Source organism: Astyanax mexicanus, chromosome 17 (assembly GCF_023375975.1).
Source record: "Astyanax mexicanus isolate ESR-SI-001 chromosome 17, AstMex3_surface, whole genome shotgun sequence".
Classification (NCBI taxonomy): Eukaryota; Metazoa; Chordata; class Actinopteri; order Characiformes; family Acestrorhamphidae; genus Astyanax; species Astyanax mexicanus.
In genome coordinates, this window is record NC_064424.1 from 25,666,784 (window position 1) to 25,686,127 (window position 19,344).

General features: G+C 37.8%; 2 protein-coding genes across 12 annotated transcripts in view; one reads left to right on the plus strand and one right to left on the minus strand.

Moving 5' to 3' along the window:
* Positions 1–19,344, plus strand: part of rpl35 (ribosomal protein L35) — a 657,733-nt gene that overhangs the window by 498,915 nt on the left and 139,474 nt on the right. The window lies entirely within an intron of this gene.
* Positions 1–19,344, minus strand: part of slc4a4b (solute carrier family 4 member 4b) — a 77,984-nt gene that overhangs the window by 6,582 nt on the left and 52,058 nt on the right. For all 4 annotated transcript variants that reach the window (XM_007233979.4, XM_007233980.4, XM_007233981.4 and 1 more), the window contains 13 exons: positions 18,086–18,240; positions 17,815–17,940; positions 16,866–17,040; positions 12,253–12,386; positions 11,106–11,374; positions 10,586–10,641; positions 9,401–9,586; positions 6,916–7,029; positions 6,347–6,508; positions 4,625–4,803; positions 3,702–3,774; positions 1,344–1,412; positions 1,007–1,114 (listed from right to left, as the gene is read on the minus strand). In XM_007233979.4, the coding sequence (XP_007234041.2) occupies positions 1,007–1,114; positions 1,344–1,412; positions 3,702–3,774; positions 4,625–4,803; positions 6,347–6,508; positions 6,916–7,029; positions 9,401–9,586; positions 10,586–10,641; positions 11,106–11,374; positions 12,253–12,386; positions 16,866–17,040; positions 17,815–17,940; positions 18,086–18,240 (1,806 nt within the window). The remainder of the gene's footprint in view (positions 1–1,006; positions 1,115–1,343; positions 1,413–3,701; positions 3,775–4,624; positions 4,804–6,346; positions 6,509–6,915; positions 7,030–9,400; positions 9,587–10,585; positions 10,642–11,105; positions 11,375–12,252; positions 12,387–16,865; positions 17,041–17,814; positions 17,941–18,085; positions 18,241–19,344) is intronic.

Here is a 19,344-nt window from a genome sequence, read left to right on the forward strand (position 1 = left end):
GAGTGCTGAATGTAAATCTACATCGATTTCTCTCCTGAAAACTGTTTATTTGGGTAAATAAAGCGCTTCTGTTTATTTATAGTAAGTTAGATTTCCTAAATTTTTCCAGCACTAAGGCTGGTGCATTAGCATTAGCGGATAACTGCTAACAGTTAACAACTTATGCCACCCAAGGGGCTACACTGAAGAACCCTGAGTGCTCCGGTAAGCCAGGGCAATATTAGCTAGCAGTTCATCACCACATAGCTTGTTTTAACATGATAAACGCGCAGGCCGATATACTCAGCTAGCGCTGTTAGTGGCTAATGCTAAAGCTGCTCTAGCAGTGCTAGCCGGGGTTGGCAGCAGGGTACAGGCCAATAGTACTCACCTCTGAATGGGTAAATAACGGTTAGCGGCTAATGCTAATGCTACTCCAGCCCTGGTGCTGGAGAACTAAAGTAAAACTCCTGTATAACTCTGTACTTCAGCGAGGTGGATTTACTGCTCCTTATATCCTAACTGGTAAAATTCATACATAAGGGACATTAGATTAAAAGGCGCACTGATGTTTTTTTGAAAATTAAAGGAATTTAAGTGTGCCTAATAGTGCGAGAAATATGGTACTACTTTACTACTACTACTTTAAGTTGGACCCATTGCTGACACCGATGTGCAAATGCACACACACAGCTTGTCTAGTTCCTGTAGAGAAGTACTACTAATAAAATATGACTCTCTGAATCAGATAAACATGACCCTAATAGTAGCATATCTAATACCAGAAATTGGGTAAAGAGGTATAATGCTTTCTTGCACTGAGCTGTGGAGCCGTAGAACTGTGTTGTCTGGAATGATTCTTTTGCCTTTGATCTCTGAATTTGATACATCCTTCCCTTTGATTTTATCCTAATTGTTTCAATGGGTGCAGACAACCATCAAATTATTGAAAATTATTAAAATTAAAATTATTAAAATTAATTAACTTGGAAAATGGAATGACGTCTACCATGAAGTAGTTACACACCTGTACGAAGGTAAAGAGGTGAACCCGGCGGAGAGGGACGTGTCTCAGATAGATGAGATCTGGCTGGTGTTTTGCTGGCATCAGCAAGAGCTTCAAACGATCCATGAACTACACACACACACAGACTGATTATTTAATACACTATAATGCATAACTATAAATATGTCAGCTAATTACAAGTGCATATTTTGCAAACAGGCAATAAATAACAAGAAGCACAGGGTGTAATATTAATTAAAAAATTAGTTTATGTGTGTTTACGTGTGTGTCTGTTGTATTTTTGAAAATGTGTATGCAGCAATACAACACCTACGGGTACAAACTGAAGCAGACTCACCTGCACTCCATTCAAAGAGGCCACACCCATATATAGGAAGACGCCATACAGCACAGGCATAGGAATGAACTAGAGGAAGGAAAGGGGCGTAATTAATAATATACATATAAAATACACAAAAATACAAACAATTACAGCAAAACAAACAAAACTACATGCGTTGGAAAATCAGTGGTTTGTGAAACTGTATGACTGCAACCTGCTCACCACAGACATCCCACTATGGAGCATTACACAATCACTGACATTACAACAGATAGGATGATCAAATGTCAGAAAAGGGCAGAAGTCAGCAATGCTCTTATGAGCCATGGAAAAATACACAAAGCCCAGCTCCACAAACTAGTTTTACACACACATACACACACATATTCAGACACACAAACACATAAACGTAAATGTAAACATAGCATTTTCCCCAGACAGGTTTACACCACCTTGTATCTTTCATTCAAGGGCTGCAGATGAAAATTAGACATTTGGCTAAACCTGACACATTTACATTATGAAATAATCATGTTGATTAATACTGATATAGTACTGTCCCTGTTTCTTTCAAAATTCAAATCAAATCTCATATCCGATCAACCAAAATGATAACGCGATGACAGACCCACAGTTCAGCACAGTTCAGTTCATCACAGCTGCGTCAGCCAACTGCAATCAGGTCTGACCTAAAAAAAAAACACTGTGGGCCTCTTTGCCAAGGTCATTAAAGTCACGAGAGATGATCGGGGGCCAATTTTCAACTCCTGAATGTATAAAACAAAGTAGATTATTTTTTCCCCTGTTGCTATCATACTAAAATCTTGTAATTGTATGTTTTACTTTTTGATAAAATGATAATCATACTCATAGTGAATCTAAAAAACTGACTAGAATCCTCAATAGTAGAACACTTATCATCATACTCTCATTTAATTACAATAACAGCACTGTTGGATGAATATAGGATAAGGTCTCTTTACCCACCTATACATATAATATAATAAAGCAGAGTATCAGAGCATCTTCCAGATCACAGTTTCCCTGAACTGACATCTCTTTATAGGGGACTGCACTGTAAAATCTCTTCTCCTCAGCTTCTTATACCTTGCAGGAATCGATTATTTTTGTTTACAGGTATTTAGGCAGTTGCTTAGTTAGTAAAAGCTTTAAAGAGTTAAAGAATGTTTCAACAGGAACTTGATTCAGATGGCAGTTGATGATAACAGTTGTTATCAAACAGTTGTTTGTTTTAGGCCTGATTTGCTATTCAAGATCTAATACTTTGACTTTGCAAAGTTTAGGTTGTTCATAACTCTGGGCAAAAATAAAAACATGTCAAAGTTTTATGCTTTCTGTTTAAAAAAAAAAACCCCATAAATCTGCTGGTTATCTAGTCGGTCACTCCGCCTGGATACACCTGAGTCCAGTGAATGAACTTTAAGCCTGACTGATTTAAACGCAGAACACGCTGTGCTGGATCATTTTTTAGATCAGAGGTTACAGGAACGCCTTAATCAGGTGTGGTAATGCCCCAAAGCTTGTCCTCATGTCTGGCACTCGTGCAGTGTCCTAAGCCTGATCCTGGCAAACGTTTAGGGTTGCATTTTCCACTGTGGAGTTCAGTGAACCGTTCATGTGCTGTTTCATGTGTGGTGAGAATGTGGCCACTAGTGGGCAGTCTTCTGGAGCTGGTGTGGAGAGGATAATTTGATATATATACAGGGATCTAACTTGCACAGGGCATCTGTGAGCTGATGTATAAAAACTGAGTTGCTGCGCTTTCCTCCGCTGTTTTTACACACACAGTGCGCTGTGATGCTACATGGCAATGCTGCATCAGCAGAAGTTGGAAAAGAAGCGGTGGCTAACCTCACATGTATCAGAGCAGGCATGTGCTAGTCTTCACTCTCCTTGTGTTGGGGCATCACTAGTGATATGGGGAGTCCTAATGAGTGTGTTGGGTAATTGGTCGTGTAAATTGGGGAGAAAATGGAAAAAAATAGGATTTTAGGAATTCAATTATTAATAAAAAAGAAAAGGAAAAGAAAAGTGAAACAGACTAATTAGCCCAGCTGGGCACATTTAAAGGCCGCCTCAGCCCACACTAGGGAGAGGACTCAATGCAAATAGAAAGCTGTGGGAGCTGGGACTGATTTAAAACGTGATCATGCTGATGAATTAAAACTTTTTTGGAGTGGCAAAGGCCAACATTATTAAATAAAGGTATGTTTTGAGTTCACTGAATCCTTGTGTTTGTCTCTCTCTCTCTTTCTCTCTCTGCTATTTCCTGACTACCAGCCTACAGTGGTCACACCCCTATCCCTAGTGGCAAGCCACATGTATATATTTGTGTCTCTATTTGTGTCTTACCTTCAAAATGGGAGCCATAAAGACAGAAAGACCAGTCAGGAGGAAGACAGTTACTCCAGTCACTCTCTGCTCCCTGAAACCAGAGAAACAGACATTTAGTTTAGATATGCACACCTATAGGAATAGATTAAACTGCCAAAACATTGACTATACACTCACATTAGTATGTTAATTCATTAAATTAATTATGACCTGTATACATACTGAGGTGTTAACTCGTGAGTGAGACTGAACACAGGACAGCTTGCTCATGTTAGGGCACTAAGAGTTTGAGTAAGGCCTGATATTGCACGATAGATGGACGATAGGACATTCCTCTTCTGTTGCATGTACATGGCAAAAGCCATTGGACATTATACTAGTTTCTTCCCCATGAAATGTGGCATGAGAGTGTGTATTTACAGTACTGTGCAAAGGTTTAGTCTCCTGCTTCATGTATGGGCAGTGTGTGTACGTATTTACTCTTTCAATCACTGATATTATACTATATCATGACTGTATTCATTAAACTAGGGTGCCATCTCGTATAACCTTATGGTTGCAGTGGTGGTTCAGGGGTATAAACAGCTGCATTTATTTATATTTAGCACATCATATCAACACCTGGTTTGGTAAAATAAAACTGGAACTAAGCTATGTATTTTAGACTAACTCAACAAGATCTCTACTTCTTTCTTCTACTGTATTTATGTTTATGAGCACCTGTTATAATGTGTTATGGAGTTTTTCCAGTATAAATTATGAGGTGTTTTTTAGTATTTTCAAACTAAACTTCTGTGAGCACTTAATATGAGTGATGATTATGTTTATATTCTAGCACTTTCAGCCATGTTATCTTTTAATTAGGCCCAAACATTTCTGTGTACTCCTGTTAAAAGCGAAACGATTATAATACTATCTCTTTCCATCCCTCCTCCTCGTACCTGACTCCCAGGAATTTGGGCTGCTCCCCGGGTGCTGATGTCTCCGTCTCCATTTTGAGTGAGTCGATGTGTGCAATGGAGATAACAGTGGCAGCAACGTACCAGGGCAAGCCCATAAACGAACACAAAATTAACAGGACAGCCACCCAGAACAGGTCCAGGTGATAACCTGCTCCTTTCTGCATTCAATACACACACACACACACACACACACAAACATACGGATGAGTATGATACTCCCTTCTTTTTATTTATTCAAATAAAATTGTATTTATTATTACTTTCTGTTTATTAACCCATTAATTTATTTACTTCATTAAAGGACAAATTAGACAGAGGTCACGTTAGTCAGTAGAATACAAACTGGCTCCTTTTTTTTCTACTGTCTATAATATCTTTCACTCTACCAGCCTTAAGCTTTAATACCACTAAATTTCACTAATGTTTTTACGGGTTCAGTTTATAATGGTACTGTCAATCTCTCTTTAATGCCCCCCCCCCCCCCCCCTCACTATTGCACTATTGTCTTGTGTCTCACGTATGTCACGTATATCTGTGACAACCTGTACTGTACAGTTAGTGTCTCTCATTTTTTATATTTATACTTGCTGTATCTTGTTGTAACTTTGGGAAGAAGAGTACCGTAATTTCAATCCTCTGTATGTCTTGTACATGTGCAGTATCTACAATAAAACTACTTGTATTCTTGTATTGTATATTCTTCTATAATGTAGATGCCATTTTTCTGGTCATTAAGGCCAAAAAAGTGTAGTCACATGCTGGGAAATGACACTGTGTGTTATTACTTGGGCACTAGAAAATGCTTTGAACAGACTTGATACAAATGTACCAGTTGATAGCAGAGAAATACAGAGGGCTACATTAGTACAATCACTGCCTTCCTGTTCAGTTCATTTTTAGCAAACAATCGACTATGTCTATTGCCTCGGTCCACTTGATTCCTTCACCCTAGATGATGCATCTATATTGCTCAGCTTGTCTTGTATGGCTGGCTCAAAGCAGAAATTACATTTCCCGATTGTAGGGTGATGCCAATTCTAAGACGATGCTGCTTTAACTCAAAATATACTTGGGTGAATTTGAAGAATCCAATTTTCCTTCAATTTAATTACTTAATTTGAATTTTAATACATTTGTGTTCAAGCTTTATGGTGTGTATGTGGAGAGAGTGTAAGAGATGCAGATTGAATGTAAAGATCTCTTAAGGGACTGCATCACATGGTTTTGCTCAGGAGTGAATAAGAGGCTAATTCACCTTTTACATAGACAACACACATGCTAGTTCTATTCAACAAGTAAATCCTAGCAACCACAATTTAGCAATGATTTACCCCTGTTTGCTGAGCGTAGTTAATCTGTGGTCATTTTGTGATGTGGGGTGGGGTTTTGAGTCAGGAGTGTTTTTAATTTGGGAATAGTGGATTTGTTTGGAGTTGGTTTCCAGGATTCGCTGTTCTGATGCTATGGTTGCCCCAGGAGACGGGGGGTGGGGTTAAATGGATGCTGCAAAAATCATGCAGGCAGGACCTGAGACACTTTTTTGTCATACTGACTTAAATAAAGCAGTGGAACTGCTTTGAACTTTGGTGTACCTTATATACAGTATACTCTTTGGTACTAGTCCTCACAGAACAATTTTGGGCATAGACTGATGTTTTAATAAACACACAAAGACACACACTCACACACACAGATACCCACCTTCAGTTTATGTTCCTTCCTGTTGACAATAACAGCAGTGATTTGCTGATCCATGAAGATGAGGATGGTGACGAGGAGAGCAGGTATAGAGGAGGCCAGGTAGACCCACCAGGGATTTCCGCCGAAAGGGGGCACAAACCAGCCACGGTTTGGACTGGTTGGCTGCAAAGGACACACACACACACACACATCAACACTGTGCTCATAGCAATGATAAGAAATTGAAAGAGAAGCTCAGCCTGGGGCTAATTAAATTCATCTAACACAAGAGTTCTCTCAGAGAATTGTGGAACAAAGATCTCTCTCTTTCTCTCTCTCATCGTGTGTGTGTGCCTGTGAATTGACCTAGTATTTCTCTAAAAGCTTCCATGATCACAGTGTCATTTGATGCAGTGTGCATGTGTTTGTGTGTGCGTTTTAGGCATTCAGGGGTAATAATCTACACAATATGCAGAATTAGACAAGTAAAGACATTAACAGAGAGATGACTGAAGACAAAAAATGAAAGCATTCAACACACATTTATTCTCACACACACACACTTTCACTCTTACACTCACAAACCTCACCTTAAATTCACTTGGCACAAGCAGTTTTGGAGTGTCCACTCCGACAAGCGCGTCAATCCCACAGAATATCAGGATGGCCAGAATGATGGCAAAGTCACTGATCAGCTTACGTACCTACAGTTAAACAATGATTACAACAATTAATCAATCACTTGTTCAATCTGTTACAACAAAATAAATGTTTATCTATTTACCAGTACAGTCTATTACACATATGAGCATATAAGCCAAAACTGCAGCTCAAGTTTATACATTTTATATGTATAGATGTAACATGTCAGAATAGGCATCACACCCTGCTTTGTACGGGGCTGTGTAGCTGCAGAGCAGTCAGAAGGCTCTATTTAAGTGATCTATAGGTGAGTCATTATCCACGCACTCTGCAGCATGTCAGTGTGTCTTTGCTATTGCAACAGCAGGAAAAGTACAGCTTGTGTGGCTCAGAATGCACAAAAGGCATGAACCAACTGTCTTAATTAATCATGAAACAAACCAATCAGTGTGTCACTTGCAATTCCCTTTAAGATCCAGGTCCTCTTTGACTTTGGCGCATTGCAATTTTAAAGGTGCAGCGCCTCTGTGCTTCTCAGCAGGTAATTTACAGGAACAGCATTATTATTTGATTTTGAATTCTATTGATTGTTAATGTAAAAGTCGGGTCTGCACACTGCTGCGAGTTTTTATGTGCTAAAAAAAGTCTGCCTGTTGTTAGGGTTCAAATCAGTCAATGGCGCACCTGTGTTTCCCACTGTACACCTAATTTTGACACCACCACACCAACTGGTGTGGATATATTCGTAAGCATCTTTGCTATTTTTATTTGAAGGCCTGAAAATAGACAGATCTGACACGTGGTGTTACAGAGAGTACCAACTACATATTAGTTGGGTGGTCATAATCTTTTGACACTTATCAGTGCCTGCCTTTGTGATTGATAAAAATATTATTATTATAACTATATAAAATAAACATTTAAGCATAATATCTGTTCAATATCTTTTATTGAATTTGATTAATGTTTGTTTTGGAGGCAAAATTCATTAATTTGTTTAAAAGGGAGGTATAAATACATCAGTACAACCATTCCATCTATCAGCTATGAATTCCACATGCTGCAGACATGCCATCAAGGATCAGGCATAACTGCAGGGCTAGAAGCAAATGGAGATTAATGAGCTTTTAATGAGTGCTAGTATTAACACACATATTACATATTTGGCAGGATTTACCAATGGGTATTTTCCACCTACACTGCCAAAGCCAAGTCTAGGGTTAACAGAAAGACTGAAACTTTTTAGATCTGAGCTCAGCACCTCTGTGTGTGTGTGTGTGCTCTCAGGTAGGTATTACTCGAATACAGTATATCTTTTATCTCTCTTTTATTTTCACTCTGATCATTGGCACATATCCATGTGCGTTTCTCTTTATGTACACAATAAGAACAAAAGAACTGGGACACCTGCTTGTTCATTGTTTCTTCTCAAATCAAGGGTAATAAAGGAGAGTGTATCCTGCATTTGTAGAGCATTTATTTGCAGAAAATGAGAAATGGCTGAAATAATAAAAAAGATGCAGAGCTTTCAGACCTCTCAAATAATGCAAAGAAAACAAGTTCATATTTATAAAGTTTTAAGAGTTTAGAAATCAATATTTGGTGGAATATTTTGTTTTTTAAATCAGATTTTCATGCATCTTGGCATGTTCTCCTCCATCAGTCATACACACTGCTTTTGGATAACTTTATGCCACTCCTGGTGCAAAAATTCAAGCAGTTTAGCTTGGTTTGATGTCTTGTGATCATGCATCTTTCTCTTGATCATATTCCAAAGGTTAAATTTGGCAAAATGAAAGAAACTCATCATTTTTAGGTGGTCCCAGAGCTGTGTATCTACGTCGATTGGTATGGTGGTCTGGAAATGCGGTGTGTTCAGGTAGATTTTTGGTGTATTGCTATCTTGGCATGAACAATAAACAGAATACAAAATTAAATAACATTGCTGTTCCTTTAAATGAGCTGCTCATGCATTTTCTTAGCGTGAGGTCAATTTTCTCTGCTGAGAAGTACAGAAGCGCTGTGCTGTTAAAATAGAAATCTGCCGAAGTCAGAGAGCACCTGATTCTTAAAGGGAATGGGAAATGACACAATGATTGGTTTATTTCATGTTACGTCAAAAACATAATTGCATAATGCATAATTGCATAAGAGAATTAGTACATGCCTTTTGTCTGTTTTAGATATGGGCAATGTGTATTTTTGAGTCTTTATGATAGCCAAGACACACTGACACACCATATATAAATCAGATCATCTATAGATCACTAAAGTAGGGCCCTTATACTCTTGGAAATACTTTTCTACAGGAACTAGACAAGCTGTGTGCATGCCCATCTGTGTCAGAAATGGTTGTAACTTAAGGTAGATAAATGCATTTTATACAATTAGACATAGAGTGTATGTTGTAATGGGAGGTGTGTGTGTGTGTACCATGGTAGGGAAGAATCTGCTAGTTTTGAACTTCTTTAAGCCCATGGAGCAGGTGTAGGTGCCCAGGAACAGGATGAATGACATCAATGTGATGTCTGGAACAAAGTCACAAGCTCCGCCTTTCAGAACTCCTCCCCACTCCAAACACTCCGACCGTGACAGTGATGCCCAGGTAGCATTCCAGTGCTTCAGGAGAAAAACACCCACACACATACATGCATAACGATATCAACACTCATTAATAATGAACATTAATTTACATTTACACTCAGTAAATGTAATACTCAGTTCAGTAATTAATGAAAACCTGCATGACACTGAATCAAAATAATATAAAACATAAAAATCGGGTCATGGAACAACCCAAAATTTATTTTTGGTTGGAAGTATGGGTGCGTGATATGGTCCTAAAATAATATCAAAATATTTAATGGTACTTTCGCGATAATGATTCTATTGGCGATATGACAAAACACTGAATTAAAAAAATTATTTCAAGACTACACTACTGCAGCAAAATAAAGATTTAATTTTATTATTACATATGATAATTTTAGCAGATTTGTAACAGAAGTCAATGATCCAGTATGTCACGATACTAATAATAAAGCACACCACATATATCCATATATCCAGGATTAAAGTAAAATAAATGATACCGGACAGTTATAATCTGTCCCTAGAAGATATATAATGGGAAATGAGAATGGTGTGAATTTTTTCTTTTTCTAAAAACAGCAAAACACAGTAACCTGATATGGCCTGATATTTCAATCTAATATCGTCTAATATCGTCTAATATCGTTTACGATATTCAAAAATGTTGGTGATATTATTGTGTATGATACGATATGGCACAACCCTAGTCGGAAGTCACACTATCACTTATCAACAGTGGGTTAATGTTTTACTGCTCCAGTGTTACACAGATATTGGATACACATGATTTTTCTGGTTACTTACTGTGAAAAACGCATTAAATAATTTTAATAAGTAAAAAATCTCAGTTAAATAACAGAATGTGCCTCAATATTGGTTGTGTAATGGAACCACCAATTATTTATTTATTATTTATTTGTGCTTACTAAGATTAGATTGGTGACAGTCTTTGTTAGCGACATTAGCCTATTTTATTTTTAAACTGTTTATGTTCCTTTATGTTTTGCCCACTATAGTTGTACACACCTGTCCAGTAGAGTTGATTAGTGCTTCTATTTTTTCATCCAGGACAGAACTGTTACCTGTTCAAAGAAACAAAAACAAAAAACACTAAATCAATGCAAAAATACCACAATAAACAATTTATTCATGATCAACATTTATTTTATTGCAAATGGAATAATTATACATACGGTTGCCACCCAATCTGTAAGATACAGAATGTCTTTTATTTGGCAATTTAATGTTGAGTCCTTTATTGAACCAATATGATAACTGATTTGTTCTTTATTTCCAAAAATGTCCATATATAAATATAATATACTTGGTGGGCATCCCTTATTTTCATTTCAGAAAGGTGGCAACCCTAATTATACATAAGAAACAAACCAAGTAGTGATAGGAGTGATAAATAGCATAACACTGTCACTTCAAAATGCTGCAATATTTAATAATACAAATCAATGTCCCGTGTCCAACACAAATATACAATATACAAATATACAGTATCCAGACAGGGACGCACATACACACACTCTTATAATACCTTCTGGAGGAGTGCAGTGGCAGTTGTAATGTGTGACGAGGTCCAGGTCATAGTGGCTGTTGATGGGGTGGTGATGTGCAAGTTTCAGCATCTTCTTAAAGGAGTCATAGATGAAGATGAAGCTAATGAGGGCTGAAAAGCCTTCCTCTGTGAAGCGAGTGAAATACTGCACCAGGAAACTCGCGTCTGTGGCAACCAAGACCAGACACAGGAAGCCCGACCACAGGCCGATCCATAACCGGAACTCCAGATAGTCAAGATCGTTATCCCTGAAACAGACCCCAAACAACCAGTTAGAATCTCACAAATCTGTGATGTGATTATAAAACGATTGTCGATGCATCTTTTTTTCCTCATTGAATGACTACTTGGTACATTTAAAGTAAAGTATCCGTAATGATCCATAATAACTTCTGCTATTTAATAGGATCTTTGACACTATTTCTATTTACTAAAAGTGTAGTTTCATTTCAATTAATCAAATGATTAATACAAAGATTAAAAGTATTACAAAGACAAAAAAGTATTATTGTTGTTAGGGTTATAATAAAATGAGCTACAAGGAAAGCAGAAACAAGAAGATAAGATTATTTAAATCCTTCCGTTTTTAGAGTTGCTCTGAAAGTGTTTTCTCGCAGTTGCTGTGTCACACGCTGCTGGCTTCTTTCCCGTGCCACATCTGTTTTCACACATACAAACTGTGAGGTTAAGAGTGTAGAAGCACTCAGAAATACCATCACTGAGCTAAAAATCCTGCTCGAAATTCAGACCTTAATCTGATCTAAGGAAACAAAGTATGCTTATATAATAATGAGATAACTGCTGTACTCCAGTTATGGAGGTCCATGTAAACTTGCTCATTGTCTCAAAGTATTGGAAACACACATGAAATGCCTCAATTATTCATAATGGAACACAAACACACATGCATACACACGCCTGAAACCTGATAGACAAACAGAGAAGCAGATAGAGGGAGAAAAACAGAGCCAGAGATAGACAGAGAGAAAAGCAGATAGCGTGAGAGAAACAGAGACAGAGAAAGTAGCCCTGGATACTTTATCATAACACTGTCCTTGGCTGACTTCGGTATTAGGAGTGTGTGTGTGTATGTATGTGTGTGTGTGTGTGTGTTAGTGCCACTCACTTGCTGAAGTTAAAGAGCAGACGCTCAAACACAAGCACTGGTCCGGTGCTGCTGAGGATGGTGAGAGGCTGACCAGCCAACAGACAGAACACTGCACCCGCCAACGCCGTTCCAACGAAACTTTCCAACACGCCCTACAGACAGACAGACAGACAGACAGACAGGTCAGGACATATGAACACATAAGACAAAGACAAAGACAAATACATCTCTGGAAAAAAAATAAAAGACCACTTAAAAATGATGAGTTTCTTTGCTTTTACAAAATTGAAACCCTCTGGAATATAATTAAGATGAAGATGGATGATCACAAGCCATCAAACCAAAATGAACTGCATGAATTTTTGCACCAGGAGTGGCATAAAGTTATTTTGAGGTCTGAAATCTTTACCATGCAAAATGCATCCCTGGAAAAGGTATTATTTTGTTTTGTAGTGGCAGCAGATCCACCAATATTTTATGCTCTATACATTATATAACTACAAAGAGTGCATATATTGTTGATGAAAAACATGTATCTCCAAAACAGTAACTTTAGATAAGAGAGAAAAAAAAACTGTAAAAAGAGTTTATTTCAGGTAATTGGGGAGATGTTTCTATTGGTCCATTCACCAAGAAATTTGACACATGTTTTGTAACAAAATTTTGTGTTCAAATTTAACAAACAGTAGTAAACAAAACATTAACAAAAAAGAAGATAATTGTTTTTCAATGGACAGTGATGATATGCTGAGTGAAGCTGATATAATAGAACAGATAGAAGAAAGATATATTTACACCGTGATAATAGCCAGAAATTGATCTCCAACAAGCTTACGTCAAACCTCAGACACAAGCCTAAAATTCATAAGGAAATTTATGTGAGTGGTTTGACATTGTGGCCACTGGCTGATTGGCTGTTTTTAGATTAGCTCGTCTTTGCTATGAGGCCGCTGGGATTCCACAGCACGAGTTGTCTTTCTTCTTCATGCCTCATTTGTATGTGCATTTAACTGTGGCACTACTCCAGTTACACATTCACTCCATCATTATGGGAAGAATCCTTCGTGTGGACGGGTGATGGCTCCTTTCAGAATTTCAGTAAACTCTGTGGCCTGGTGTCTTAATAAATGAGTAATGAAAAAATGCAAGCGTGTGTTTGAGGGACGCTGCTGTGAAGGTCAGTGTTTTCATTCTACACGTGAAACTACAATGTCCTAAAGTTTGTGGACACCTGCTTATCCGATGTTGCTTTTGAAATCAAATTCATCCACACTTAATGCAGCAACAGCTTCTAATCTTCTGGGATGACTTTACACTGCATTTTAGAACATTGCTTTGAGAGGATTTGACTGCATTCATTCAAGAGCGAGAGAGCATCAGTGAGATCAGGTTCTGAGGAGCTGATGTATCTGTGAGCTGATGTATCGGAACCCAGTCTTTGTGTTTTCCTCTGAGCGCACTGTGATACTACTCGGCAATGCTGTTTAAGCAGCAGTTTAAATAGAGGCGGTGGCTGTCCTCAGATTTATCGGAGGAGGCATGTGTCAGTCTTCACCCTACTGGTGTTGGGGCATCACTTGTGATAGGGGAAGTCCTAATCAGTGAGTTGGGTAATTGGCCGTAATTGGCACACCCAGTATGCATACAGATTGTGCCAGAAGCCAATGTAAGAGAAGCTGCTAACTGAATAAAATCTCTATTTGAATATAAATGTGCACACAAATGTTCTTCTTATTTAAAATAGTTGAGTAATGTTTGGAAATATCCAGTTTTACATAGATCAGACTTAATTAGTTTTTGTTTTTTGTTTAAACTAATTGTGGGTTTACAGTGTATTAGCTGATGTAACAGAATTAGCAGTTAGCGTGTTAAACTCCAGTTTTGTCAGAAGCAGTTTAATTAAGAAGACGAGGTGGAACTTTCTTACGTGTCGTGGAGAAAGACCATACTAGTCTTCACCCTCACAGCACAGCACAGGAATGTTTGTGCACACACAATTTAATGACTGAATTGAACTACTTTAGGTGCACCCATTGGTCACACAAATGTGCACGTGCACACACACAGCTTGTCTAGTCCCTTCAGAGTATTGCCAACAGAATAGGACTTTCTGGAGCAAAAATAAACATGAATCTATTGTCATTATGCCTAATTTTTCTAATGCATGGGCTAGAAGGGAATAAAGCCCATCAGTTTTAAACGATGAGGCCCAATCCAATACTTTTGAAATGAGTTGGGGACCAACGTTCCCAATAAGTTGGACATTTTTAGGTAGGGTGATGATCATCGAACAATCTGACCTCAAAGCAGTGTTTTAAAATTTAATAGAAACCCCTCCCAATACAATAGAGGCAAAAGCAGAATAAAGAAAAAATACAAGCAAACACACAAATCTCCCAATATTTGTGTCCATATGTTGTCTAAGTTGTCTAGTTGTCTAAGACATAAATAAAGTGTACAGGCTTCTCAAGCTCAAAGAAGTCTACACTGTCTATGAAGACAGGAGACCTTTGTTTTAGAGCTCTAAGCTTGGCATTTGGGGTAAGCAGCCCAGAGGCTGGGTGAGGGATTCCCTGAAGGCGCAATAGAGAGAGCGAGAGAGAGAGAGAAAGAGAGAGAGAGAGTGTGTGTGTGAGTGTGTGTCTGCTTAGTAATCCGACTCTATTTAAAGTGAAGCTGATCCTCCTTAGCTTGTGCCACATAGAGCACCTGCACATCTAAATATGAGGCACAGCCTTTCTAGCACATGTCTATATACACCACACACACATAGGCACACCTGCTATAAATACACATCAAATCCCCCTCCATCACTGTCTCTCACACTTACTGTATGTGTATGTGCACTTCTTCCTTCACTTGCTCTTTCTTACTATACTCTACAGCGTGCAGCCTGTTGTCAAATCCTACACTAACTCTAGTCTGGCTACAAACATACAATAATAAACTCTTTGCAGTGGCACACAACACTGAGGTTTATCTGTATGTACTAGAACTAAAGCCACTTTTGGATAAATCACATCCATATTCAAAGCAAGAGGCCTCATATATAAAGCCTGCAGGTTAGTAAAGCATTTTTTAGCTTCCATGTGACATGAAAAAGGTCATGAGACTCAATACTACTTTCTGTTCAATAGAATTAGTTATTTCAGTGTATAGTGTAAGGTAATGTGTATACAGGTCTGAAAAAATAAGAGACCTCTTAAAATGATGAGTCTCTTTGATTTTACCAAATTGAAAACCTCTGCATTAAAATCAAGAGGAAGATGGATGATCACAAGCCATCAAACCACGCTGAACTGCTTGAATTTTTGCACCAGAAGTGGCATAAAGTTATCCAAAAGCAGTGTGTAAAACTGGTGAAGGAGAACATGCCAAGATGCATGAAAACTGTGATTAAATGACAATATCAATATTTTTATTTGGAATTTGGGAGAAATGTTGTCCGTAGTTTATAGAATGAAACAACAATGTTCATTTTACTCAAAACTAAACCTATAAATAGCTAAATCAGAGAAACTGATTCAGAAACTGAAGTGATCTCTTTATTTTTTTTCAGAGCTGTATATTCTGTATTGTATTTTGTATGTATTGCATTGTGTTTTTACTACTGTGCATATTTTGTAAAAAAAACAACATTTTAGATGAAATAACACTTCACAGGGTTTAAATAGAAAACTACAAATCTGTAAAATAAAACTTGTACTGAATAATAAACAATAATTTGTAGTAAACTATTAAGGTATTACATTTATGATGTTATCCTTTATATTTCAGTGATTAATCAGAATTAGTTAAACTACAGTTTTATTTGTTTTAATTACAAGTTGTGCAAAGAGGTTTTGAAGTCCTGAGACTTTCTCTTTATAATACAAAAAACCTATACTTTCATATGTTTAAAATAAAAAGGTTATTGTACACAAAATGTATCTTTTTAATATAAAAAGTGCTGCCAAACTTTAAAATCTTGCTATTTCAAGCCCTGGAGGGAATGAACATGAAATTCTTGTGAAATTAAAGTCAGAGCTGATGAACCCAAGTCAGTGCTAAAAGAGTGTGAATGCTCTGGCACAACTGAAAGAGACAAGCTGATCCCAGATCAGCATCTAAAAAGACTATGACACGAGTCTCTAGGAATCCCAGTGGAAGCTTTCATATGGCTAAAAATACCCAGTGGAAGGTCATTATTGGGTTTCCTACACACTCTCTGAGCACGGAACAGGACTTGTGAATGAGCCTCCACTTGATTACTTAAGGTTTTCCTTGTGCAAGACATTTTATAGCTTTTTGTGTATTGTCTATCCTGGTGTAGGGGCAATTAGTGAGAGACATTCCTTCTAACCAATAGATAGTGAGGCAGGCTTTCAAATATATGGTTTTCTACTGAATTAATACATTATTGTATAACATACAGAGAACGGTGACTAATGTCTTGAATGGCGTTTCCAAGATCAGTGAGATAACTCTACATGTGGGCCAACCTGTCTCTGAGTATCGGCTCATAATGAGATGAGACAACGATCACACACACACACACACACACACATGCACCCACTCCTAAAGTGCGGCCTACATCGTCCAAAGTTGATTAAACAATTAACACTAATTAGATGAGCAATAATCTTTTGTACCTGCATGTTGTCTGTAGCGTCGCCTAGCAACCCGCCAAAGGTGATGGCATTGGTGACGGTACCAAGGTAAATAAACAAAATGGCTGACAAGGACTGGATGTTGAGAGCGTCATAGAAGTCACTGGCAAAAAACGGCAGCTTTCGCTTAATGTCCAAAACAAGACCACCGCAAAACCTGTGGGGAAGAGACAGAAAGAGAAGAGCAAAATTAGCTGCCTAAGTTGGCGTAGTGACTGTGAATTGGCATGTATCACAACATGTATCACAATACAGGGGTGACAATTTCATACATTGCAATATACTGTGATATTGTATGCAATGCAATACATTGCATTGTTTTAACCCCCCTTTTATGACCATTTGTCAGGGACAGCAATGGTGATCATGTTTAATTATCCAAAAGATGTCTGATAACAAAAATATCCTAACAAGCAGTGTGAATATTTCATTACTAACTCCATTGCTAATTATTCTATCAATATTCAGTGTAACTGTGTTTCTTAACTCTAACAGGTAATGGTTCAATTAGGATAATTCACAAATTTTTCAAAAAAAAAAAAAAAAAAAAAAAGTTTCCCTACTTTATTACTTTTAAAAGACCAACATACCAAACACAACAGTTTTACATTACATTAAAACATAACATTGCAATTTTGTTTTTTTAGTTTTTGCAGGTTATGGTTGCAAATATGTGAGATAAACCATTTTCATATTACACGTTGATTATACTAATTAAGGCAAGCAGAAGAAGTTTCATACTGAAAAATGCTTTTAACTATATTTCCTAGATCTTCAAACTTTAAAACCGGTTAACAAGAGGGTTAAGCAAATTTTTCCATTGAATCAGAACAGTGGGATCTGTAGTAAAACCTGTACAACTGGATCTTTTAAAACAGCATAATACATACATAATACTAGTGTACAGTGATTGTCTCATGTAAGCACTTACTTGCCAGTGAACTTGAGCTCGTCACCCACTGCATGGCCCCCACCACCTCCTCCTCCACCCCCCTCATGAGGAGTATCTCCATTCATCTGGGAGCCATCTGCACCTCCACTGGCTAGGTTGTTCTTACTGCACACAGAACACATTACAAGCAACCAAGTAAGCCCACTCATCTCCAGACCACTGTTAGGATTTTACCTATTAAATAGTAACCAAAATAGATGTTTAGACATGTAAGAGGCATTATCTTTAAAATCTAAGCTGCAGTCTGTACCGTTTGTCAGCAGATGGTATCGATTTGGGGGGTTCAATCCGAATGTCTGGGTCCCACTCTCCTGGAGGTAGAACCACAACCTCGTCTAGGAACTCGTCGATGCCAGCCAGTAGGTCTCCCCGATCCTTGGCCTTGTACGCAATGTCATGGAACACCTGAGGCACAGGAGAGAAAGCAGTATTAGAGATTGGGTTTTTAAACATAGTTCGAACAAAGTTAAGCTATATAGATGACCTTTCTTGTCAACTTTCTTGTTAACTTGTTAAGCACAATTATACCACAGTTAGTTCCAACCCTGTAGTGTGATTGGCTGAGAGGTTACCAGCAATGATGCAGCGCTTACAAGCCAAACAGCTCAGCTACAAACAGAGGAGCTATGGAACTATTTTAACTAGTGTTTATAATCAAACAGATCATATTTTCTCATCTTCTTTAGCTGAAAATCTTTCTATAAACAGTGATAATGGAACTGTGGTATAATCGCAATAATACACTTAAGGTCCGTGCTATAATGTGTAATATTGATCTATGACCGCAGCACAGCAGTGCCAATATTACACGTTATAGCACTCCCTCTCATGTATTATTGCTTAAGTAACAGCTTGTTGTTTGTTCAGTTGTGGTATGACATGCACTACCGGTCAAAAGGTCAACAGCCCCAATTTTTTTCCAGTTTTATTGACATTTAGGCACTTCAAGTCCAATAAATAACCAGTGAATAACCTGAAATAACCTGAAATGGTACAAAGTTCAGTAACCTTAAATGGTGCAATGATAAGTTATAACCTGCCAGTGCTTTTGAGGAAAGAAAATTCACAAAAATATGATAATGTTCATTTACAGGACCAGCTTGGAATATATATTTTAGTAGTAAATGATAAAATAATCAGATAATAAGGAAAAATGTAAAGTTAAAGCACTATCAGCTTTTGTCAGCCAAGCTTAACCCAGTATTTTATTACTAGAACTGTACAGGCAGTACGTGCTGCTCATTCCCCAACACGCAACACGCATTTCCCACCCTGGAGGTTGCCAGGTTTAAAAACACTACACCGGGACATAATCCATGGAAGCAGATGGAGAAGACTTCCAGCTCAGACAGACAAGAAGACATCGAGCTGGCAACTTTTCTCCTGAACAGGTTAGCTACTTAATTTATTAATTTTTAACTTGTCTTGCACTCGTTTGTGCAGGTTTAGTCGGCTTGGCAACCCAAGTGAGCTTGGCCTCTGTGGAGGATTCAAGGATTCAAGGAGATT